General features: G+C 53.2%; 1 protein-coding gene across 7 annotated transcripts in view; it reads right to left on the reverse strand.

Annotated features, from left to right (window-relative positions):
* Positions 1–314: 314 nt before the first annotated feature.
* The window catches only part of CTIF (cap binding complex dependent translation initiation factor), a 336,841-nt gene continuing 311,465 nt past the window's right edge, over positions 315–25,690 (reverse strand). For all 7 annotated transcript variants that reach the window (XM_050768157.1, XM_050768155.1, XM_050768154.1 and 4 more), the window contains 2 exons: positions 5,808–5,861; positions 315–4,115 (listed from right to left, as the gene is read on the reverse strand). In XM_050768157.1, the coding sequence (XP_050624114.1) occupies positions 3,900–4,115; positions 5,808–5,861 (270 nt within the window). In that variant the 3' untranslated portion in view covers positions 315–3,899. The remainder of the gene's footprint in view (positions 4,116–5,807; positions 5,862–25,690) is intronic.

A 25,690-nucleotide genomic window follows, 5' to 3' on the forward strand; every position in this document is an offset into this window, starting at 1 on the left:
TTAAACCAAACCTTTAGTGCAAAAGCCATTTTACCCAGGACTGGCTTAATCGCACCACTTCGGATAGGTCAGAGTTCCCAGTTTTGGGGGACATAAGTCTCCTTCACCCACGGTCTCCTGGACCAACTTCTTGCTAAGGCCCCAGATCCTGCCCCTGCTCCCCACAGCAGCTACACTGTGGGGAATCTTCCCCTCAGCTCATCTCCTGGACCAGCTCCTGGAGGCCCTGCTGGTACAGCTGAGGCACATGAGCCTGGGGAAAAGGTTTCTTTTGCTGAACACACAAAGAGCACAGAATCTGAGCATTTTGTTTTTGGTGGTGTTTATTTTTTTAAACCCACTTGTAGTTTGGGTTCAGCTGGAAAGCAGGACACACCGACGGAGGGAGGGTGGTCGCGTTAGCGGGGTTCCGCGGCAGCTTTGGGGAGAAGCCCCAGGCCCCTGCTCCGGGGAGGTAGGTCCCGTCGCCCGCTCCCAGCCGGCTCAGGGAGGCGGCCAGCCCTTCCACGCGAGTGTTCCGAACAGAGGAAAGTCGTCTTTCTCCTGATCCGCGTCCTCAAAGGCCCAGCCAACAGTTTCCCAACACAGTGCCCTGCAGCTGACGGACACGACTCCCCGGGCAGGCTTGAGAGTCTGTCTGACAAGGAACACAGGCGGCGTCTGATGCCAGAAAACAGACTGGGACTTGGCTTCTTGGAGGCCCGCGTCTGGGACACCCCATGGGGCTGCTGTGGTGGCGGCCTGGCTGTCTGGGCCCCCGCCCCTACAGCTGCCCAGGCCTGATCCGTGGTACAATTCCCACACCCCCCACCCTCATCCCTTGGAGAAAATAAAATAGAATAAAATAAAAATCAGAATAAATACCGACTCGGCCAACATTTACATTTACATGAATGGACAGGACGATCCCCAAACAGTGAAGGTTTACAGACTGGTCAAGGAAGGACGAACAGACAGAACGGGGTCTGAGGGTGCACACTCCCGAGGAGGGCGGCGGGGCTCCCGGCCTCGTCTGGGTGAGGTCGGGAGCCTCGCTGGGGCTGCGGTCCCAGAGCTTCGGCAAAGCCACCAGGCCATGGGGAGCAGGGCTGTGGCAAGCAGGCCGCCTCGGAGAAAAACAATGACTAACTCATCCTGACAGGCAGTGGGGAGACTGAGACAGGATCAACATCAGATGGCTGGACCGCCTCTTCCATGCGCCAAGAACCGTGGGCGAGGGGAAAGCAACGCAAGCTCTGCCTCTCATCACGTACATTCAGAGGTTAACTCGGACGTGGCCTTCCTCACGCCGCAGAGAGGGGACGGGGCTTGGGGAGGGGGCCAGGGGTCTGTGGGGCGTCCACTTCTGTTCCACAGTTCCTGTCTCAGTAGTCTCCCTTGGGAAGCTGCCTCAGGGTCTCAAATTTTAGGCTTGACTGTTGTTTCTTAAAAAAAAAAATAAACTTAACGTTTTCCTTCCATGTCTGAAAAAGGAGCAGTAATCTGCATTTAGAAAAACAGTTTAAAGTGTTGTTCAGATTGGCTAGGAAGCGCTTCAAGCAGTGGAATAAACTAGGCAAACAGTACATCTGGAGCCACTGTGACACGACATGTAATTAAAAATATATTTATATATGTATACATATTTATATTTCACTTCTTCACACTCTGGTCCTAACAGCCAAGGGGGAGCTGCCCCTGTGGCCAGACCACCAAGGAGCCCGTTCGGAGGAAGCAGTGTCAGGCCCCAAGGTGCCCACAACACAGCCCCCTCCACACAGTTTCGGAGCGTCCTGCATGAAGCTTGCTCTGAGCTCACCGTAGGGTCTAGGAGACCCCACTCCCCTGCCTGCTCCCTGACCTGAGCTCCCACTCCCAGGTCTCTCCTCTCTTTGGGAGCCTTGCCTCCTCCTAGCAGACACACCTCACACACTTCGGGGAGGCAGGGGCCGCTGAAGCACAGGTGGAGGCTGCCTGGCCACGACAGCAAGCTCGCCCCGGGGCCCACCCTGAGCAGCCCCACATCAGCCAGCTCCTCCCTCAAGGCCTCCTACCCATGTGCATCTGTGTCCCCAGGCTGGGCTGGGGAGGAAGGGCAGTGAGGAGGAGCTTGAGGAAAGTCTGGGACGAAACTGTGGAGGGAGGAAGAAGGCAGGGTTCAGGGGCCAGGGACCAGAAGTGGCGTGGGCTTCTTGGGAAAGACCACCGACCTGTTTCAGGTAAACTTGTGCCCCCCACACCTTGTCGCCAACAGGCTATTTTTGGAGACAGGCACAGCCTCCACACCTGGGACGAGAGGGCAGGTTGCAGCTGCAGGGAAAGTTGGAGAGAACTGGGGAAGCCTCTCCCCACTCACCACTCTCAGACTCAGAATCAATCACGAGAACCTCCCCTGCCTATCACCTCCTGGCCAGTCCAATGTGGACCAAGAGGGGCCTCCAACGTGACCCAGGGCCTGACCAGCCTCAATAAAAGAGCAAATAAGGAAGTGGCTAGGCTCTGACGTCATTTCCGGGGGGCTCATCAAAGTGTGTGCTCCAGCCCCCAGAGATGGAGCTATGTGGATGCCTGTTCCACCCCACACCTTCCTCTCTAGTCAATAACAGGGCCTGCTCCCCAGGATGAGGGCCTGCCAAGAAACCCCAGCCTTGTTTCCCAGCTGGGAAGCTCCATCTGGCGACCCCGCTGGTCACCTGACTGTCCCTCTCATGACTCAGTGAATTCACCCCTTTCCCAAGAGCTGGGGGAGGGCTGGGCTTCTAGGTCTGAGCTGGGGCAGGGACACAGCGCATTAGCTAAAGTCGAGTCCTGGGGAGCCCCCATTCCCCCCAGTAAGACCTGTGTGTGGAGTGCGAGACACCATCTAGAATTTGGTTTTAATTTGCCAGTCTCGTTCTGTGCCCTGTTTGCCACAAGGCCCCTGGGGCCAGGACCAGGTTTAACTTGGTCCCAGTGGTGACAGTATCAGCTCTTTGAGAAAACAGGCGCTAGAAGCCAGTGGCGAGGAACACAGGATTCCAGCGGGGACCCCCGCCGGGGCAGAAGTTTCCAATTACCCTAATTGGCTACTGGCAAGCTGTCTGTGGCTAGAATCCTTCTAGAGGGGGCTGGGTTTGATCTCCCACTAATCCGGGGTTCCTCAACAGTGCTGACTGTGTGATCACATCGCGGGCATTTTCATTGACCGAAGAGACTTCAAAGCAACCGACTTTTGAAAAATAAAACACAATAAACAAAAGAGTGCAAGTGGAACTGCAAACTCGATCTCCCCTCCTGCGCCTGACCCCCTAGGCCTGAGGCTGGGGGGCTGCAGTGAGGAGGACTCGGGGATGGGAGGTGGAGCGCCAGCTCTGCCATGGCTGACAAAGGCCGTCAATTACGGGCGGCTGGTGGGGACCGTGCCTGCCTTTGTCCTCCCGGACATCTGCTACACGTCGCCTGCTGCCAGTTGGCGACTGCGGCTGACAGCATGCGGGAACAATGCGAGCCCGTCTCCGACCCACTTTTTCAGCCTTCCGAGGTCCTTTCTGACCCAAGCGGTGCCCCGGCGTGCGAGGCTGCCAAGGTCTCCGAGGAGTCACAGCGATGAGATCCCTCACACAAAGCTCTGTGGGGGATGGGTCTGATGGGGAGGGGAGAGGCGGGAGTGAGGAAGGGGAGGACCAGGGCCACCAGGAAAAAGAAACGTGCTTCCCTTATTGGTGTGAGCTTGCATGCTCGGTCCGGGGGCTTGTGCGGGGGCACTCCTCTCAGGGATTTTCTCCCTTCCCCGTCTAGCTCCAGACTGGCCACCGACTCTGCCTGCCCTCCTCCCCATTTCTTTCTCCCGCCAGGGCCACCCCTGTCCTCCCGCCTGTCCATCTGGCCCTGTGCACCAGGGCCCCAGCTGCCCGCGGGCCGCCCGCCAGGCCCCCTGGCTGTCAGGCTGTCAGTTTCTGGATGGTTCTGTTGTAGTACTGCGTGATGGGGGGCGTCAGAGGGTTCCAGCTGTTAGCGTGGAGCTCGATGACCTCTAGGAGCAGCGACCGGGTCAGCATGGACTCAGAGGGGCACAGCATCTTGTCCCGCGCACTGGCCAGGAGCTCTGTCATCATCTCAGGCAGCTGTTCCTCCAGCAGCCGGCCTGTACTCTGCAGCTGCGGACAGAGATGTGGGGTTAGGATGGACTCGGGCCCCACAATGGCCCACTGGCCACCCTGATTAGGTGGGCTGGGGTCAGGGATAGGAAATAGCTGGGTTGTCTCAGGGACATACAGGCCCAGGCCCCTGTGCCAAGGCTGGAAGGACAGGGAGAGTGGAAGGTAGAGTAGCCAAGGGTGAGATCCCACATTTACCAACCAATCTGCCAGCAAGATCCAGAGAGATCAGGATATTGCCTACTGCCCAGGGCTGAAAGAGCCATCACCAGGAACATGCCTCTTATCCCTTTTACCCAAGAGCCTCCCTCTTCCAGGAAGCCTTCCCTGACTACACCCGTACCCTCAAATGGCTCCATGATCTGTGCCCTTGGTGATCAGGGGGCCCTGTGATCATTTTCACTTGCTAGGGCGTCTCCCTGGAAATGAGCTTAGTCATTATTACATGTGTCCATTGGAACTTGAGAGCAAGGGTGATGCCTCCTGTTTCTCTCTCCTTTTGTCCTGATCCTGATCCCACCTCCCAGCCCCCAGAAGTGACCTCTGCTCATGCTTGTGACAGGAAGTGGGGGAGAGAAATACAAACTGGTGAAGAAGGCCCTCATGAGAGCCCTAGATAATCTTGAAAATCCCACTGGGAAGAAGGAGCCCCTCTTCCTGGACCAGCACACCCCTGGCCAGTGCCCCCCAGGCCCTCTCTATACAATCTCAGTTCCCATCTCTGTCCCCAGCCTTGTCCCATCCATTTTTCTAAGCTCTGCCTTCTTCGCAAAGCCTCCCTTAACACCCTGAGCCCTCCCTGACCTCTCTCCCCTGACTTTTCAGGGATGTCTCTGTACTTACACTTATTCTATCCACTCTCTGTGTGAGAGCTATTCCTAACCAGACTGGAAGCTGCCTGAGGGCAAGGACCAGGGTTTCTCCTTCTCCTTAATCCCCCCCCAATCCCAAACCCCTTGTAGGGTGCCCAGCTGGAGCCCAGCAAACAAACTGAGTCCCACAGACCCAAGGCTGCCATCCAGCTCCCAGTGCTTCTGGCCTCTGAACTCCTCAGTTGAGGCCTTTGCAGCCAGGCAGAAGCCACCTGAGTATGCTCAAGACAGCTGTCAGGCCCAGGTCCTCGTCTGGAAACCCCTCTCCTGCCTGGGTGACTCTGGATCATCTGCAGAGGGCAAAATCTGCCCAGGGACTGGGCCAAAGCCAGGCTCTGAAGGGAGAGCACAGAGTAAGTTTCCATGAGCAGGGGTCACAGCTTAGGGACAGGAGTGGCACCTCTTAAGAGGGGTGCTTTCAGATGGGCTGTGCCAGCGCTGGATTGCCAAGCATTAGCAAAGCAAAGGGAGATATTTGGGGGCAGAGGTCATTAGGAGCTTCTTAAGTCATGTGTGTGGCCTGCCTGAGCTGGGGCACAGGGGGTCTTGGGGGGACAGGAAAGTAGGCAATGCCACCCCTCTGTCTAGGGAATCACTTCTCTCTCCCTTCGGTCAGGGGTGAGCTGCTGTCACCATCAGTGTTCACTCTGGCTGGGGGTGGATAATTCTGGATGCAGAAGTCCATGCTCCTCCTGAAGCCATCCCCCTACCTTCCCCTGGAGTTGTAAATGCCTCCAACAACACTTGGGCCCCTAGAACTGTTAGGGCATGAGAGATGCACCAGCTCTGAGGTTGAGGATGTCGAAGCCCCACTGCTTACCTCCATAGAGCAGCAAAGGACAGCATCTTCCTTCACATCCTGAGATTGCAAGAGCTGTGGAAGAGAGGGGCAGAGAGCGCCACTGAAGGAGACATGCCGGCTACTAGCCCCTGTAGCTCCCTGCAGCCCCCGCTGACCTGCAGCCCCAGCCCTGATGCAGCCTGTAACAAACATCTCCAAGGTTCAGGCTAGAGTGAGAGCCCGCAAAAGTCAGAGAGCAGAAAGTCAGTTGCGCCGGGTGGCAGTGATTTCTCCGACAGGGTTTGAGCAGCTGGAGGTCAGTGTGACGGTGCGATGTGGAGCCCCTGGGCCAGTTCTGAACACCAAGATTCAAGAGGCCATTGAAGAGAAAGCCTGCAGCAGTGAGTGCACTGGCATCATCCACTGTTAACAACTGGTCAGCAGAAGTCCTCAGGGAAATGAAATTAGCTTAGAGACATATAATTGGTAACTCCTGTATGGTGAGGAGGTTGAGCCACTGGCTCAGGCGCCCCGGGCCCTGGCCACAGGAGGAAGTCCAGGAGTCAAAGCCCTCTTCTCCACTGGCCCCGCGCTGTAGGCTTTCCAAACCACGAATCTGTGGACTTACTCAGGGGCTGGAACTGTCTCCTAACTAAGGCCATGGCTAGGCTGCTTAGCGCTCAGTCCGGCCACGCTACAGTCCATGCTTCCCCTGACCTGCCTGGCTCATTCTCTTAATCTCTCTGTCTCTTTTAAATTGAGATATCATTCACATAACACAAAATCCACCATTTTAAAGTACATAGTTCAGTGCTTTTTAGGATATCCTCAGAATTGTGCAACCATCACCACTATTTAAGTACTGGACATTTTCATCACTCCCCAGACAAACTCATACCCATTAGCAGCCATTCCCTCTTCCTCCTCACTCCAGGGCCTGGTAACGCCCCCCGATTCTATGTCTCTGTGGAGTTGCCCATGCTGGACATTTTATAGAAATGTAATCACACAATATGTGGCCTTTTGTGATTGACTTCTTTCACTTAAGGTTTTCAGGGTTCATTCATGTAGCACGTACCAGTACCTTATTCCTTTTTGTTGCTGAGTAATATTGCATTGTAAGGATATGTCACAATTTGTTTACCCATTCATCTGTTAATGGACATTTGGGTTGTTTCCACCTTTTAGCCATTAGGAATAGTCCTGCCATGAACCTTCACGTACCAGGCTTTACCTGGATGCATGTTTTCAATTCTCCTGGATATTACATAGGAATAGAATTTCTGGGTCATGTGGTAACTCTATGTTCAGCTTTTTGAGTATCTGTAAGACTGTTTTCCACAATGCCCCCACCATTTTACACTCTCACTAGCAATGCATGAGGGTTCTGGTTTCTCTACAGCCTCACCAATGCTTGCTGTGTCTCAGTTTTCTGATTCACTCTCTCTCTCTCTTGAACCCCCAGCAGCACTGCTGTGCTGACGCCACGTGCTTGAAACCCTCTCTGGGCATGGCTTCCAAGAAGCTCACCAGCCCCATGGGCCACTCCTTCCACAGCCCCCTTTGCTGGCTAATGCTTTTCCTCTCAGTTCCTAAAACAGGCATTCCTCCAAAATTTTCCTCCCCAAATAGTCATCATCAAGCTTCTGCTCCTCTCAGTGCCATCCCCTCCTGCCATGTTGATCATTCCGACTCTCAAGGACCCCACATCTAACTCATCTGCACGAACCGTCCCACACTCATTGGACTTCACTTGCTGGATAACATTATGGCTTTATCATCTTTGCCTCAAAGCAGCTCCCTGTTACCTCCAGCTCAAAACCTCAGTCATTTTGCTCTCTCCTTCCCATCCATAACCAAGAAGGTACCAGGTTCCGGTAGTTTTCCTCTAAAATGTCTCCGGGACACTTTAGTCCCACTTTTCCAGGTCCCTGGCCTTACTCAAAGGCGAGGTTTTGTTGCTTCCCTCATGGGGGATTGTCCCGCTTCCTGATGGCCATCCTGGTCCCCACTTCCTTCCCCTGCAACTTATCTTGTACACAACTGGCCAGAGTGATCTTCCTAGCATGCCACGGCCCATGCTACTGTCCTGCTTAGGAAATGTCGGAGGCAGAGACGGTTCTGTTGCTGGCAAACTGAGAGCATCACCTGGTCACGGGGATCCAGGTCAGGCCACAGTTAACTCCTAACCCACAACTCAAGGGAGCCCAGTAACCAACATCTAACTCAATTCACGCAAAGGTGATTCACTGCTTTTATGGAGAAGCATTTTGGCACACTCCATCTACAGAAATCCTTGAACTATGTTTAGTAGGTACTCAAATATGGAGTGGAATGTGGAATGAATGAAAACATACTACATGCTGTCTAAACCATAAGAACAACCTTCCTACAACTTCCATAACCTCAAAGTCAGTAGAGATCAATCAGACGACAGACTGGGTCTCTGATCTCAACACAGTCCTGTTCCAGATGCCAGGGCTCCTTGATCACACTGTAGAGATATGCTGAGGTGGCACTTTGAAAGCAGCACAGATCTACCAAAACAAAAGAGACAAAGTCACAAGTATCTGCTGAGCGCCTGCACCAGACCAGCACCGTTCACTGCAGAGAACAAGACAGACCAGGCCCTGCTCCAGGGCGGTGGAAATGCAGCTCCAGGGCAGTGCAAATGCAGAAAACAAACCAATAAGCCTCTCTATCAGATGGCGGTAAGGCTGTGATGCAAAGCAGCACTTGTGAGGTGATGAATATGTCAATGAGTGTGGTTGAATCACTCCACATTGTATCCATATATCAAAACATCACATCGTACTGCAACAATGTATACAATTATGACCTATCAATCAAAAATATTATTCATGATAACACTTTTTAAAAAAGTGGGCTGGGTGCGGTGGCTCACACCTGTAGTCCCAGCACTGTGGGAGGCCGAGGTGGGCGGATCACGAGGTCGGGGGGTGGATCATGTGGTTGGGAGTTTGAGACCAGCCTGGCCAACATGGTGAAACCCCATCTCTACTGAAAATACAAAAATTAGCCAGGCGTAGTGGCCGGTGCCTGTAGCCCCAGCTGCTCGGGAGGCTCAGGCAGGAGAATCATTTGAGTCCGGGGTGTGAGGCGGAGATTGCCGTGAGCCGAGATCATGCCACTGCACTTCAGCCTGGATGACAGAGCAAGACTCTGTCTCAAAAAAAAAAAAAAAAAAAAAAAAAAAAAATGTTGGGTAAGGGTGTCAGGAATACTGGTGTAGTGGCCAAGGGTGTCAGGAAGCCAGGCCATGAAGCCCAGTTAGCATGGTCCCGGCAGAAGGCTTGGGGTGGGTGGGTTCATGGCCCATGGAGGAGGCCAGTGTCAGGGTGAAGAGCACGTGGGAGAGACTTAGGAGAAGAGGTCAGGGAGGCAGCAGGCCCAGGGCCCATTAGGCAAGACTCTGGGTTTTACTCTGAGCAATGTGAGGGGCCCTGTGAGGGGGTCTTATGTTTTTATTTTAGAGACAGAGTCTTGCTCTGTTGCCTAGGTTGAAGTGTAGTGGCTCTAACACAGCTCACTGTAACCTGAAACTCTTAGGCTCAAGCAATCCTCTGTCCTCAGCCTCCTGTGTCAATGGGACCACAGGTGCAGGCCATCATGCCCTGCTTATTTTTTTATTTTTTGTAGAGATAGGGTCTCTCTGTGTTGCCCAGGCTGATCTTGAACGCCTGGCCTCAAGTGATCCTCCTGCCTCGGCCTCCCAAAGCATTGAGATTATAGGTGAGAGCCACCATGCTTGGCCTGGTTTATGTCTTCAGGGGACCATTCTGCCTGCTGTAGGAGGGAGGGGTGGACATTGAGGGACCTGACCAGGCATGGTGGCAGTGTGGCCTAGGGCAGCAGTGGGAGCAAAGAGCAAGAGGGGTCAGGCCTGCACACATTTGCCTCCAGAGTGGATGGGGAAGGTGAGAGCTTGGGGACAGGGAGAATCATTTCTACTTCAGGATCCTCTTTGGCTAAAGCCATGGGTTTCCATGACTTCTTCCCACGCAGGTTCAAGGGCCGCACTTCATAGCTGGTGTTTAGACTCCAAATGACTTTATATCTTTGGGGCTGTCCAACTTCTCTCCATCCTTCAAGGCTGGGTCACTTCCCAGCTGTTCCTCAGACCCTTCCTGACCACCCCAGACCCTGCCCTCCCTTCTTCTCACTCTCAGGTACTCCTGCTTTCCGCCCCCATGCACATTCCACACAAGTGAAGAATTTTCCAGGGTGAACTGTCGGCTTCTTGAAGGCAGGGACAGTGCCAAATTCATCTTTGCTGCCCTTTAACCCCAAGCAATGCCTCTGGCAACAGTGGGGATTCGTGAACTGTTGGTCAACATGATTTATGTGTATCTTTTTTGCATTTTTAAAAGGAAGGGTAGAGGGTAAGAAGAGGGTACAAGATGGCATTTTGAGGGCACATCCTCATTTACTCACTGAGAGCTGGAGCCAAAGTTTTGATCTGGGCATGATATAGTCAAGAAGGAGAGGCAAAACCACGCCCAGCCAACCCTGGGGACTGGTCATGTTGCTGGCTCAAAATCCACATTCTGCACATCCTTAATTCTTCCTGTCTCCTGTCATGTTGCATCCATCCACCCAGCCGAGGGGCCGCACAGCAGGACCTACAGCATGCACCACAGGAGCTGAGGACCCACGGCAGGAAACTCGTGCACAGGTTCCAGGGCTGCAGGAGTGCTTGACTGGCCAGAGCCACTTTCAGGGACCAGACCTCATTCTCCTCGGTAACTGGGTCAGAACTGGCCTGAGAACTGGGTTTGCAGCAGACACATAGAAAAGAAATCATTTTGGGATGAGTGAGCCGAGGTGGGCCTTCAACTGCTCAAATGATGAGCAGGTGGAGAGCAAGGGTCAACCGAGGGGAGGGAACAGTGTGGGCTGCACACTTGACAGGCACTGAGGACCCTCGGGGTCTCGCATCCCACCCACACATTTCCAACTCTGGGCCTCTGCATACTTGTCGCTGGAAATTCGTGGCCACCGCAGATCCACAGACCTCACTCTCTCATCCTATGCAGGGCCCTGCCCAAACATCCCCAGGACAGACAGGCCTTCCTGAGCAGCCACCATCCCCCACTTACCTCCCAGCTCACCCCTTTCTGCAGCCCTTGACATATTTTTTTTTTTTTTTTTTGAGACGGAGTCTGGCTCTGTCGCCCGGGCTGGAGTGCAGTGGCCAGATCTCAGCTCACTGCAAGCTCCGCCCCGCGGGTTTACGCCATTCTCCTGCCTCAGCCTCCTGAGTAGCTGGGACTACAGGCGCCCGCCGCCTCGCCCGGCTAGTTTTTTGTATTTTTTTTTAGTAGAGACGGGGTTTCACCGTGTTCGCCAGGATGGTCTCGATCTCCTGACCTCGTGATCCGCCCGTCTCGGCCTCCCAAAGTGCTGGGATTACATATTATGTACTTGTTTGCCTATTGCCCATCTCCCTGCTCTAGAAGGCAAGCTCCATGAGGGTAGGGCGACGTCGGTCCACTGCTCTCCCCAACATCTGGTACACGTTGGAAAATATTTGCTAAGAAACATGCTTTGGGAGGCAGAGAGAAAACTCGCACAGCCGAGAGTCTGCGAGAGTAAAGGAAAGTGCTCACCCAGAGAGGCTGCTTGCAAGGCCCTCTGATACACATACCTTTGAAAAGATGAGAGGGAGGGGGATGTGGATACCTACCCCCTCCCCATGCCCCTCTCACCAGAAGGGACGTGACACAGGATTATTATCGATGTGTCTGCAAACATCGAGTGCTTGTAGAAATACAAGCTGGTGTCACTCTGTAGATGGCAATTTGGTGATAATCATCAACAATAGAAGTGTCCACACCCTCTGACCCAGCAATATTACTTCTAGGAATTTATCCCACACATATAACCACACACATGCCATACAACACATGTACACTAGTTGCTATACTATTATTAGAGCAAAAGATTGGAAGTAACCTGGACCTCCCCCAACAAGGGACTGGTTAAGTAGTTATAGTATGCCCATGTGGGCCACGCTGGGGCAGTGGCCCCTCTCCTGCACTGGGGTCTGTGGATCCCCAAGGAGAGCCAAGGGAGGCTTCCACCAGTCAGTGCCTGGGGGACCTTCTTGGGCCACAGGCAAGGGTCTCGTTCATCTGGAGGATCCAGGAGACCAGGATGAAGACCAGGAAGTGGGTTCTGGAAAAAGTTGGAGGTGGGGGTTGTGACTCATCCTGCAGCAAGCCTACCTGAGTCATGGGATCCAACATCCAACTGCGAGGGGCTGGTTCAGGGCCTGGGAGAGTCCTGTGACTGTCTGGGACCGGGATCAGAGGGAAAGGTGGGCCTAACCACACTTACTCAGAAGGGAAAATGGGGACTAACATTAGGAGAATTCTGTGTGGTCTTGCTGGAATTTTTTTTTTTTTTTAAGACAGGGTCTCACTTTGTCCCCCAGGGTGTAGTGCAGTGGTACAATCATAGCTCACTGTAGCCTCAACCTCCCAAGTAACTGGGAGCAGGGGTGCACCACCATGCCCGGCTAATTTTTAAAAAATTTTTTACTAGAGACGAGGTCCCACTATGTTGCCCAGGCTGGTTTTGAACTCCTGAGCTCAAGTGATCCTCCCACCTTGGCCTTCCAAAGTGCTGGGTAAAATATAGGCATGAACCACCCTGCCTAGTCTGGAACTTTTTTCTTATAGTAAATTTCCCTCATATGCTTCCCCAGGGTGCTTAGCAGGAAAAAAAATCCTTAAAATAAAAATTGCTGGTAGAAATCACAGGAAAGGGGGAAGGTAAGTATCTGGTGGGAATGAAACTCCAGACAGAGTGGGTGGTGGCCCTGGGTGGGGAAGAGGCAGAACCCGGGAGCTGATGGGGAGGAAGGGAGGGCGGTTGGGGACGCAGCCGCAGGCGGGTGTCGCTGGCTGACACAGTGGGGCTGCTCAGTCAATGCTTCTCCCAGGGAGGTAGGTACGCCTGGGGCCATGGTGTGTCCTGAGACCAGCTTCTCAGGGGCTGTCGTCCCTCGCCTGGACCTGCCAGGTTCTGAGGTTTAGGGACAAGCGAAGTAATAATATGAGAAATTTCAAGAAGAGCCAGGGCCTGCCAGGCACTAGAGGCTCTCAATGTGGCTGTGTCTCCCTCTGAGGAGAGAGGGAGATGCTGACAGGGCTGCGTGGAAGGCTCCCGGAGTCTCAAGGGTGTTGACAGTGAGCGCTTCACCCTGACAATCAAGGATCTCCTCCTCATCTCTTCTGCAGCCCATAGCCTGCGTGTCTTCCACTTTCCGTGATGGGGCTGCTTGGGCCTGCAGAGCCGTTCCGCAGTCTCCCTGCTCTTTCTGTTCCCTTCTCCTATCTTTGTGACTTCCCCTTCCCGTGCCTTCTTCCCTGGGCACGCCCAAACTCCCCGCAGGCAGGCTCCCGGGGCCACTGCCCCTGCTCCCCCTATTACCGCAACTCCTGCCAGGGCAGAGGACAGACTGCCCAGGGCCCTAAGGCAGAGCTGGGGACGGGTTTTCAACCCCAGAGCCTCCCTTCCAACCTTATCTTTCTCTGGGTTGTTTGGGAAAGTCTGCATGAAGCCAAAAATCACATTGTGCGAGAGGCCCTCTTGCAAACGGCCTGCTGGGTTTTCTCAAGGAAGTCAGGGAAGGAGTTTCTCATCTTACTTGTCCCTCCCAGTTGCTGGAACGCAGAGAGCACAGGAAGGGTCTTGGTGGCTGCAGACCATGTCCTGTCCTCCCCGCACACACCTGCTTGGTTGCTGGCTTTTGAGAATGGATTCTCAGACCCTTTGGGGTGAAGGGATGGTGGAGGATGCTCCCTCAACCTCTCCTTGGACAGGGCACACAGCTGAAGGCCCCACCTGCTGCTCTGTGGCATAACAAGGGTCTGGCCTGCCTCTTCCAGGGGGCCCTTGGCACAACTCCACAGGCTTCCTCCCTGGGCCCCCATCAGTGCCATCGCCCTCCTGGTCTCCCCATGCTTCAGGGTGACCACTGGCTGCCCAGAAATCCCTACTGAACTTGCCCTTAGTGGGTATCATCCCAAGGGAAGAACCTTTCCAGTCTTTTCCATCTTGGCCTAAATGACCTGTCCTATGTCCCATTTCTTCAGGGCTCTGATTGCCTCAGAGACAGCTCATTTCGGGGATATACGAATCCCTGCCGGTAGGGAGGGGCCAACTAGCTCTCTCATTTATGTATGTTCTATCTGGGATCTCCAGCAGACAACAGCTTCACTTAGCTCAAAGACAGGTCTCAAAAATTAGTGGCATCTTGAACAGTGACTTGTACACTCATATTCACACAGCACAGGACACTCATGTTCAATAGCCAAGAGGTGGAACAACCTAAGTGTTCATTGAAAGATGAATAAATAAACAAGTGGAAATCCATACAAGGGGAATATCATCCAGCCTATAAAAAGAAGGCCATTCAGACACATGCCACAACACGGACGAACCCCGAAGACATTATGCTAAGTGAAATAAGTCAGGCACAGAAGAACAAACACTGTATGATTCCACTACTATGAGGTCCCTAGAGTAGTCAAATTCATACAGACAGGGAGCAGAATGGTGGGTGCCAGGAACTGGGAGGAGGGAGGATGGGGAGTGTTTCATGGGGACAGAGTTTCATCTGGGGAAGGTGAAACAGTTCTGGAGATGGATGGTGGAGACGGTTGCACACCAATGTAAATGTGCTTAATGCCAAAGAAGTGCACACTTAAAAATGGTTAAAATGGGCCAGGCGCGGTGGCTCATGCCTGTAATCCCAGAACTTTGGAAGGTCGAGACAGGCGGATCACGAGTTCAAGAGATCAAGACCATCCCGGCCAACATGGTGAAACCTCATCTCTACTAAAAATACAAAAATTAGCTGGGTGTGGTGGTGCAGGCCTATAGTCCCAGCTACTCGGGAGGCTGAGGCAGGAGAATTGCTTGAATGCGGGAGGTGGAGGTTGCAGTGAGCTGAGATCGTGCCACTGCACTCCAGCCTGGTGACAGTGAAACTCTGTCTCAAAAAAAAAAGTTTAAATGGTAAGCTTTATGTAATGTTATATGTATATGTATATGTATATGTATGTATTTATGTATTTATTAACCAATAAAAAATGGTTAAAAAAAAAAGGCAGGCTGGGTGGGGTGGCTCATGCCTGTAATCCTAGCACTTTGGGAGGCCGAGGTGGGTGGATCACTAGAGGCCAGGAGTTCAAGACCAGCCTGGACAACATGGCAAAACCCCATCTCTACAAAAAATACAAAAATTTGTCAGGCATGGTGGCAGACTCCTGTAATTCTAGCTACTTGGGATGCTGAGGCAGGAGAGTCACTTGAACCCAGGAGGCAGAGGTTGCAGTGAGCCAAGATCTCACTACTGCACTCCTGCCGGAGCGACGGAATAAGACTCTGTCTCAAAAAAAAAAAAAAAAAAAGGCAGGAGCAGGCACCCTCTGTGTAGCAGGACTGTCCCTCTCCTCTTCTGTCACCTCTGGAAGACTAGCCACATCCATGAAGGAGACCAGGCTGCTCCACCTGGGGGTCAGAGGCCCTGGGGTCGGGGGAGGAGCAGCCCACTCATCAGAGTCTCTGGCACTGATGGGGATGTGGGCGGGCTGGGGCAGGCAAGCCTCCTGTGCCCTCGAACGGCGAAATGTGTTTCTTGGACAAGAATCCAAGGCAATTGTGCGAGCCCACACAGTGTTTGTTCGGAAGCGAATGCATTCCTGTCCTATTGTCTCTGCCGGAGACTTGTTGTGGGCACACCCATCATATCCTCCCTCAGGGAGAAGCCAAGGTGCTCCAGTCGGGCTGTGGCTGTGGGAGGCCCCACAGCAGCCAGGGAGAAAGGCAGCCTGGTGGGAGTCTCCTGGAGTCCCTGGGGGAAAGGCCATGGGCACAGGCAGGCTGCCCAAGGCATGCCCAGGATGTAACCAGGCTGGTAGCTTGGGATGCCACCCTGCAGGGAGGGAAAGGGGGTGCTGAGTACTCATGGGGCAGCTTCACTATACAGGCAGGGATGAACACTAGCAATCCCAACATCTTGCCTTGCTAGTGAGGGGTGCAGTGTCCATCCGAGGCGGGCTGGCCAGCCCACCTTGACCACCTCGGCTCACCCATACCATAGCCTTCTACTGTGGGAGAGCAAGCCCAAGCCACCTAATGCAGCTGCAGAAAAAGCTCAGCCCAGCCCCTGCCTGGAGGAGCCGCCTTCCTTTGGTAGCGACTGGAGGTGGGCACAGGAGCAGCCACTAGGGAGCCAAAGTTAGAGGTTTGCAGGGGGCTGCGATTGGCTGGAGAACAAAGCCAGCCAGGGAGCTCAGGTTAGCTGGCTGGGCCAGTGGACAGGCCAGGGCTGTGGGAAGACAAGCTGAAGGTGTGGAAAGAATTGCAGGGCAGGAGAGAGGGAAACAAGGAAGAAAAGATAGTGACAGGTAAAGGCCGCGGTGGCGGAGGAAGCCACAGAGATGGGCACACGTGCTGACAGTGGAGAGAAAGGGGACGGGGGAAGAATGAGGCAGAGTCAGAAGACCCACACCTTCAGGGGTCTAGGATGGTTGCCACCTACATGTCAGGATTGCCTCCAGGACACTCGGCCCATCCACCCTGTGCCTCTGCAGGGCCTGGACCTGCACCCACAGCCAAACCTGGAGGACAGCCCAGGAACTGTGCCCATGGTAATGACGAGTCATCAAGAAAAGGGCCAATTATGTCTGGGTCTCTGTTCAGGGAGGCAGGGAAGTAGATAATCTATCCAAGAAAGGCTATCATCAACAATGCGCATCAGGCTTGGAGTCAGAAGACCTGCTACACACTAAGACTAGCCCCTGGCATGCCACTTAATCACTCTGCCTCTCAGCTTCCTCACCTGAGAACATGGATAGCATCTGCCTAGGATTGTTTGGAGAGTCAATTGAGATAATGTATGTGAAAGAGCTTTGATAAGTGCAAAGCCTGATTCAAATGTAAGGTGTTATTATTGTTATTATGTTTATATCTTTATAAACATATATCTTCCCTGAAGATTTCAACACGCTTTGTATGCACCATTCCATTTACCCTCATGACACTCCTGTGGAGACAGGGAAAGGCCACAGGTATTATCTGCTTAATTGGTAGAGAAACTGAGGCTCAGTAGTTAAGTGACTTGCACAACCCAGACAGCAGGTCTAAGTGGAAATGGAAGGTGCTGGAGAGTCCTGGATCTGTGCTCTCTCCTTTACAGAATGATTTTAATCTCCCACAGTAGCTAATTCTTGTTTTGCTGGTTGGAGCTCATAATTTTTTTTTTTTTTTTTTTGAGACAGAGTCTTGCTCTGTCACCAGGCTGGAGTACAGTAGCGTGACCTCGGCCCACTGCAACCTCCGCTTCCCGGGTTCAAGTGATTCTCCTGCCTCAGCCTCCTGAGTAGCTAGGACTATAGGCGCACACCACCACAACCAGCTAATCTTTGTATTTTTAGTAGAGATGGGGTTTCATCATGTTGGCCGGGATGGTCTCCATCTCTTGACCTCGTGATTTGCCTGCCTCAGCCTGCCAAAGTGCTGGGATTACAGGCGTGAGCCACCGCGTCCGGCTGGAGTTCATAATTTTTAATTGTGTTGACTGGTGACAAGTCAACCTGAGCCTGCACAAAATTGAACTGATTTTACCTATTCTTTGTCTGTATTGGCCACCACCTATGCCTCCATCCACTCATTCATCCTTTTATCCATCTGTCTACTTGCCTACTCATCCATTCATCCATCCTTCCATGCACTCATCCATCCTTTCACCCATCTATCTACTCACCTACTCATCCATCCATCCATCCATCCATCCATCCATCCATCCATCCATGCACCCATCCATTCTTTCATTCATCTATCCATCCATCTATCCATCCATCCATCCATCCACCCATCCATTCTTTCATTCATTTATCTATTCATCCATCCATCCATCTATCCATCCATCCATCCATCCTTTCATCCACCCATCCATCCATCCTTTCATTCATCTATCTATCCATCCATCCATCCATCCATCCATCCTTTCGTCCATCCATCCATCCATCCATCCTTTCATCCATCTATCTACTCACCTACTCATCCATCCATCCATCTACCTACCCATCCATTCTTTCATCCATCTATCTACTCACCTACTCTCCATCCATCCATCCATCCATCCATCCATCCATCCATCCATCCGTCCATCCATCCTTTCATCCATCTATCTACCCATCTACTCATCTATCCATCCATCCACTCAGCAACATTTATGAAATACCTACTGTGTGTTAAACGCTATGTAAGTACAGGGATAACAAGAGGAATAATAAGGCTTATAATTTATAATCTAGTAGGGGGAAAGCAAGAGACTTGCTAGGTATATGGCCTTGCGGCATAAGAAGGAATAGTGGTGGTGGAGAACTCCAGGCATATGGCATAATAAAGATGTACAAAAGCAAAAAATGTGCACTAGCAGAGAACATTGATGAACAAATATTTCAAGATGCCTAAAATATATGGTTCTGGGGGTGGAATGTGCTGATAAAGAAGGCAAAGGCCACATCTTAAAGGGCTCTAGATGCCATGGTACCGAGTTTGGATTTTATCCCAAGAGACTGGAGAGCCACTAAAAGATTTTAAACCGGAGAGTAGCATAGTAATACTTGTATTTTAGAAAGATCCTGTCTTGCATAGTGTGGATATGTAGGTAGGGTGGTGTTTGTACTGGAGGCAGGGGAACGGTTAGAAGGTTGCTGTGAAAAATTGGGGTGGCTTGAATTAAGGCTGGCAGGAAGGGAGGAGGATGTTTAAGAGGCAGAATGTTAAGAGGCAGAAGTGAGAGTTGAGGAAAAGGATGAGGTAGAAGATGGCCAGCCCCCAGGTTTCGGGTTTGGTCAACTGCATAAGTCATGATGCCATCAACAATATTGGGCAGGCAGGTGGAGGTGGTTTTAGGGAAAGTGAGTGAGTTCAATGTTAGAAATGCTGAGTCCAGGGTCCTTGGGGATGGCCAGGGAAGATGATTAATGGGAGAATGGTAATCTGGGATCATCAGCACCCAGGGGTTAGTCAAGCCATGGATGTGAATGAGGTGACTTGGAGAACACATGGAATGAGAAAAGAGGCAGGGGCTCCCAACCTGAACACAGCAATGCCTAAAGGGTGAGAGAGGAGGAGGAATCCCCAAAGAAGGCAGAAAAGGGTGGTCAGAGAGTTAAGCAGAACAGGAGGAAGTGGCGTCATGAGGGCCAAGAGTTCCAAGAAGTACAAGGTCACCAGTGTCAAAGCTCAGAGAGGTCAAGTAAGACGAACAATGACCAAGGTCCCCTGGATTTGGTGATTAGAAGAGCATGGGTGACCTTTGCCATGATGACTTCAGTGCTGCTACTGGGGCAGTGGAAGCCTGGGCTGGGCCCGGCAGGGTTGGAGAGTGCGAAGGAGGTCCAGAAGTGCAGACAGAAAGAGCACACCATTTCTTTCTTTTTCTTTGGAATGAATTTCTGTACTTTCTTCTCTCTCTCTCTCCCCTACCCCCGACCCCAACCCCCTTCCTTTCTTTCTTCTCTTTGATTTTGGAACTTGTCTATGGAAGAAGAAAAGGGGGGGATGCTAGGGGAAAGACACTGGCACAGGGTCACACAGAATGGTCTGAGAGTCTGGTGTGGTTAAAGTAGGAGAGTCTTGAGCCCATTTAAAGGTAGAGGCGAGGTGCCAGAGTGCAGGAGGAGAGGATAATCAGAAAGGAGGAAAGGATCAAGTACATAGATCTGCCTTAAAGAAGAGGAGTGTCACCCCTCTGAAGTGGGAGGAAGGGCTGGTATGGCCAGGGATACAGGTGCTTGTGTAGACGCTCATGTTGCCTAGCCTTGCACCAAAGCTACAAAATTCATGCTGTTTTATGTTAATCACTCTTGCCTGCCCGCAGTGCACACACCTTCAGCAGAGGGGAAGGGGCCCCCAGGCTACTTTTCCACCAATTTAACATGGAGCCTTGGTATGGTGGCTACGGTCAGATGTCAGGAAATTTGTGGTTCTGACCTGGTCTTCAGTCCAAGCTTGTGCCCTGTGGTCTGGCTGCCAGCCCTCCTAACTAAGGCAGGCGGTCACCCTAGCTGCGGACCAGGTGCCCCAGAGGGAATAATTAGCCTCCTTCCTGCCGGGCTTGGAAACCACCCCGTACAAAGTGGCAACAGTGGATGTCACATGGGGGATGCTTCATCCCACAGCTGGCCCCGGGGGCTGGAAACATAATTTGGGGCTCAGGGTAGATGCCAGATTATTCTGGAGACATTGGAGCCAGAAGGCAGGGCCACAACTCCAGCGGCTCCTCCTGGGGACCAAGCCCCAGCTAGTGGCCTAGACAGGGGCTAGTTCTGTTCACAGTCCCTGCAGCCAGGAATCCGTAGGACCCTGGGGTGGGTTTGAGACTCCCGGGAAGCAGCTGTGCCTGCAGCCAGTGCCTCCCAGCTTCCCCTTTAGGCCCTCCCCATCCCTTCTGGAAGCTTCTTCTGTGCTCACTGACCCCAATCCAAGATCTCTCCTGAGGGGTGAACAGGAAATGCCTAAGGCAGCTCTGAGGTTTCCCTTTCAAGAGGGGGCCTCTGAGGGTGAACGGCACCTTCGGACTCCTCATGCTCACCTGGCTTACATATTTTGAGTGGTTGTCCAATGTGCTCTGTGTGTTTTTAAAGATCTATTTGATCTTTCTACCAGATGATCTGAGTTAGGCACCACTGCAACGCTCTTCATGTCACAGCTGCAGAAACTGAGGCTCAGAGAGGGAAATGATTTCTCCAAGAGCACACAAGTGGGTGGAGAATGGCCTCGCTGCGGCTCCCCAGTGGGCGCCCACATAAACAGGCTGATGGGGAGAGGCTGGCCAAAGGTGGGGTGATGGCACATCCCGTTTGCCTGGAATAGTTCCAGTTTTCACCTGTCATCTCAAAGTCATTAGTAAAAGCATCCTTTCCACTCTCCAAATTGCCCTGATTTGGATAATATCCAAATTTGGTCACCTAGATAAGGGAGGGGTGCTGGGGGTTGGGAGTTTTTCCCAGGCTCCCCAGATCCCCTGAGTAGTCCATAGCCTTCTGGCTGATTCCATTTCCCCTCCCCGTGCCTCAGGGCCCCCATTATAAAGTGCAGTAGCGCTGCTGGCCATCTAAGGGCTGGGGAGCTGGGGTGGGGAGGAGGGCTCGGGAGGCTACCAAGTGTCCCATGGCCTACTGATGGGCGGTTATCATTGCAGGAGATCAGAACTCCCGGTTCACAGGCAGCACCTGAGCCTGCCAGCCCTCCCCACTCCCCGGGGAACAGGATGGAGTTATGGTCACTGGGAACATTGGGCACAGCTCCCCGCTGGAGCACAGGGCCCCGGGGAGAGCAGCTGGAGGAGAGAAGGGTGGAAGAGCGGTTACACCCAGCTCCCCACTAGGCAGCCCAGTCAGCAGTGCCCAGCCTAGGGGGACAGCTCTGACCCTTCCCACTTAGGCCACCCTCTCCAGGAAGGACTGCATTGTATGTCTGACTCTGCACAATAGAGCTCCTTGAGACAGGGGACAGTTTGGGCAGCCAGGGGCCAGTCCTGGGACTTGGGGTGGGTGGGAGGCTCCCCTCAAAGGCCCACAGGTCTCTGAACTCACAGGTCCCTCCACAACCCCAACCTCCACCAGGCTGGGACCCTGGACAAGCAGAAGGGTAGGGCAGGAGGCTCAGGCTGCCTGCCATCTGCTCCTAGCTGAGCCTCCTCCCTGCCCCCAGCTCCAGCCCCTTCCCCTAGTCCCTGCCCCTGCTTCTGGCCCCTACCTCCGCCCACCTGAGGCCTGGACTTGACCTTGCCGGCTGTGGGGGCAGGGTGTGATAAGCGTCTCCGTGGAGGGAGCTAGCTGCCTGCAAAGGCATTTTCCGCTCTCTAAAGTAAACAATCAAACAGGAAATTAATCGAGAAACCCACATCAACGGAAGGTTCAGGTTGTGATTTTCACAGCCCCAGAGCCAGGAAATTCAAAGTTATAGTTCCCATAGTAACTTGCCTGTAGAATCAGCAACTGCTGGGCTGGAACAAGGCCCTGAGGGGTCACCTAGGCCAGCCCTGGCCTCCGGAAAGCATTGCCCAGCAGTAAGTCTGAGAGTCTCGGGGTAGGCTGCTCTTCTGCCGCAGAACATTAATCCCAGGATCTCTGTGAGGCCAGTGCTCTCCCTTCCGCACTAACAGGAATGGGCACTCGACTGACCTCTCAAGGATTCTGTTGTCCCATCTTCTATAATATATTCCCGTACTCCCTCTAGCACTCCCATCCACAGGCCTGCGTTCTATAAAATGGGAATACTCCTCACCAGGCCTCCTGCCTCACAGGCTGCAAAGCAGCCAAGTGTGGGGCTGAGCGAGGCCTGGTTTTTCACACTCACGCCCCACCACCCTCATTCTACTTAGTCCCATGAGGCCCGACCTCCCCATCCCCAAAGCTGCTGAATCTTGTAATTGGTGTTGGCCCATCCCCTGCTTGTTTCTCTTCCAAGAGACATTTCAGTTGACTGACAGGTCCAGGAGCTTCGAAAACAGCCACATCCTTGTCTCCCCAACCCTCCCACCCCCTGGCAGGACCAAATACGTTGATATTAGCTCAGTGCACACTTACTGCCCGCGACTGAGAACCAGGTAGATTTAACGAAACTGGAGGCAAAGCCTCCACCTTCCAGTAGGTAGGGGCTGTACGTCTTGGGTGGAGTTCTCTTTTGTGTGTGAGCACTGAGGAGTCCCTGCCTGGCAGGAAAGGAGATAAGGGCGTTGGAGCTCAGCCCCAGAAGGAAACAGTCTGGAATCCTTCCCTGAGAGCCACCCTGCCCTCCCACCCGAGATGGCCACTGATAGCTGCCTGGCCTTATCAGCCAGGTACGGGACCCCTGGGATAACACTGGCTGAGGCGACAGCGAGTGCTTCCCAGGCACCGGGCCGGTGGGAGAGGGGCCTGCCTGCCTGCCCGCCTGCCAGCCTGGCCCCTGAGCCAGCGTCTTGAATTGAGCAAAGCAGTGGCAAGACAGAAGTGGCGCCTGCTGGAAAGAGACAGAGCGTCTCCTTGATTTCCTAACAGGCCCAGCCGCATGCCAGGGGCGGACAGCCTGGCCTGGCTTGCGACACAGTCCTTTCCTCCTCTGGGTAAGCTTCCCTGGGGGCGACTAAACCACAGTCCAGTCACCCAATTCCCTGGAGGAGCTGGGCTGAGCCAGGGCCACAAGGGCGCTGCCCTAGGCAGACAGGTTGAGTTCTCTGCCGTCCCAGAGGGAAGCTCAGTGAGGGCATGGCCGCAGAGGCCACCCACCAGCTCAGAAGGAGGGTCTCCCCATGACCAGAGCCGAGGGGCTGCCCCAGCCACGGGTCCCCTGCCTGCTCACCGATTGGGCACAAGATTATCTGCAAGGCTATGCCAACCTACAGTTCCCTGAGCCTGGGAAGAAGCTTCTTAGAAGATTATTTATGGGATGCCTACGTTAACCAGGTGCCCTCCTAAATGTAGGGGGCTGTTACCAACCTCAGACTTTACAGAGCATGAGTCGGGGAGGGCATAAATAACGAGCAAGGGTCACTGGAGGACTTAGAAAAGGGATACACTGGCCCACTCCTCTGCCACCAAGCATGGAATTCTGAAGAAACCTTCGCTTAAACCATGTCCTTTTCTGCATGATAATCTTGGCATGCTGTATTTAAGAAGGGTCAACACTTACAGTAGCCTAGTTCCCAGACAGAGGTGCCCATCTTCTGGGGTGGGGGTGGGGGTGGAGTGAAGTTGCATGGCAGGAGCTGGGTTGGAGGACTATCCTTTGGGTGAAGGAGTGCAACTGGTTCTGCAGTGGGTTTGGGCAGAAGGCAGTAACCAAGGACCAACTGGGTAGGGACAGCTGGGCCGGAGACAATTAAGCTCTGTTAATGTTCAGAGAAGAATCGGGCTGTGCTAAAGGCATAATTAGCATTGTGCTCAGAGGAGCAGCCAGGCCTGGGCTGAGAAAAGGGCCTGGGGCTGCCCGGGGTGTCAGCAGGGATTTGGTAAGTACTCTTTGCCAAGTCTAAGAGACTCGGAGATAAGAAGTTAATTGGCCCCTGGAAGTTTGTTTGGCTTTCGAGTGCTACCCTTAGCAGAATATACATTTTCATAATGGGCAACTCTTTTTCTTTTTTTTTTTTTTTTTTTTTTTTTGAGACGGATTCTCGCTCTGTCGCCCAGCCCAGGCTGGAGTGCAGTGGCGCGATCTCGGCTCACTGCAAGCTCCGCCTCCCGGGTTCACGCCATTCTCCTGCCTCAGCCTCCCGAGTAGCTGGGACTACAGGCGCCCACAACCGCGCCCGGCTAATTTTTTGTATTTTTAGTAGAGACGGGGTTTCACCGTGGTCTCGATCTCCTGACCTTGTGATCCGCCCGCCTCGGCCTCCCAAAGTGCTGGGATTACAGGCGTGAGCCACCGCGCCCGGCGGGCAACTCTTTTTCTAAGTTGAGATGATCTTTTTGGATGAATGAACATGCGAGTCAATATTTTGTTATCACCCGTGCATTCTCACTGTGTTCAACTGACCAGGCTGCATGGGGATGAGGGCTTAGCTTGGCATTCAGGTGGCTTGCTGGGCCACTTCTGCTCTGGGCCCTACAGCTTTCCCATCTCGACTCCTTCACAGACCTCCAATCCACCCAAACTCGTCTGTTCACAGGTCTAAGGATGCATCCTGCCCTTAGCTGCCTCTGGTTTTTGCTCACGATTCTCTCGGCTGAGCATCCCTTTTCCGATCTTGGCTCCATTGACCAGATCCCTTACGACCAACCGTAGGAGCCTCCTCCAGGAAGCCTTCCCTGATTTTCTCTGACCTCTGCAGCCAGAAGACTGACCACTACCAGCCTGGGAGCAACTGTTGCTTCTACCTAGTTCTAGGTCTAGTCTAGCATCTACCTAGACTAGCTTTTCTTCGCACTGCTCACACAGGCATGTGAGTCCACCTGGGCCTCTCGGAAGACCTGAAGACTGGATTTGAAAGAAAGCATGACTTTCTGCTGGCCTCTGTTCCCTGGGATGCAGCCCCCCAGCGACATAAAGCCTTGGAGTACCCGACATAAAGCGAGTCCCGCACCCAACTTCTCCAGGGAGTCTGAAGGGGGTAGTAACAACTTTTCATTCATTCACTCATTCAACAAGGAGGCACAGATCCTGGCCTTATAGATTTATGAGTCTAGGAGGGAAGACAGATGTTGCACAAGCAGATCAGCATTTGGAACTAAGGCTGTAAAACGAGACTGCCTGGATTCTAATCCTGATTCAGTCGCCCCACTAGTCATGTCGTGCAATACAGGCAACCCCTGTGTCTCAGTTTCCTTACCTGTAAAGTGGGGATACTAATATTACCTCCTGCCAGGGGTAGTTGCAAGGATTAAAGAAGATGATGTGGAATGTTTAGGATCGTATCTGGTACACAGTGAGCTCAATCAGTGGTGGCTCTTAGCACTGAGTGGGCTGCGAGTGGCACAGTGTGGAGTGTGCTGTCGGGTCAGTGACTGTTCTCACCTGAGTCAGGAGAGGAGACTCAGGGACAGCTTCCTGAGAAGAAACCTTTGAAGCTACAGCCAGGAGAGTGGGGTGAGGAGAGGAAGAGAGGGAAAGACACCACAGGCAGGGAGAAAAGTGAGCCTGGAGTGCTCAGAGAGAGGGCGGCGGGGTGAAGCTGAGAACAGAAGGGGCTGAGCCAGTGAGAGGGCTGGTGGGGTCATTCACGGGAAAGGAGACAATGGCCTAGCAGAGCCGTGGAGGGGGAGCAAAGTCGTGGCCAGACTCAAGAAAATCTGCAAGAGCTGCTGCTCACAGACCCTGGGGACTGGCAGCAGGGTGCGGGTTGCTGGTGAGTCAGGGACGGCCTTGGGGCGGTAGCAGGCACAGCCTGGGGG

Source organism: Macaca thibetana, chromosome 18 (genome assembly GCF_024542745.1).
Source record: "Macaca thibetana thibetana isolate TM-01 chromosome 18, ASM2454274v1, whole genome shotgun sequence".
Classification (NCBI taxonomy): Eukaryota; Metazoa; Chordata; class Mammalia; order Primates; family Cercopithecidae; genus Macaca; species Macaca thibetana.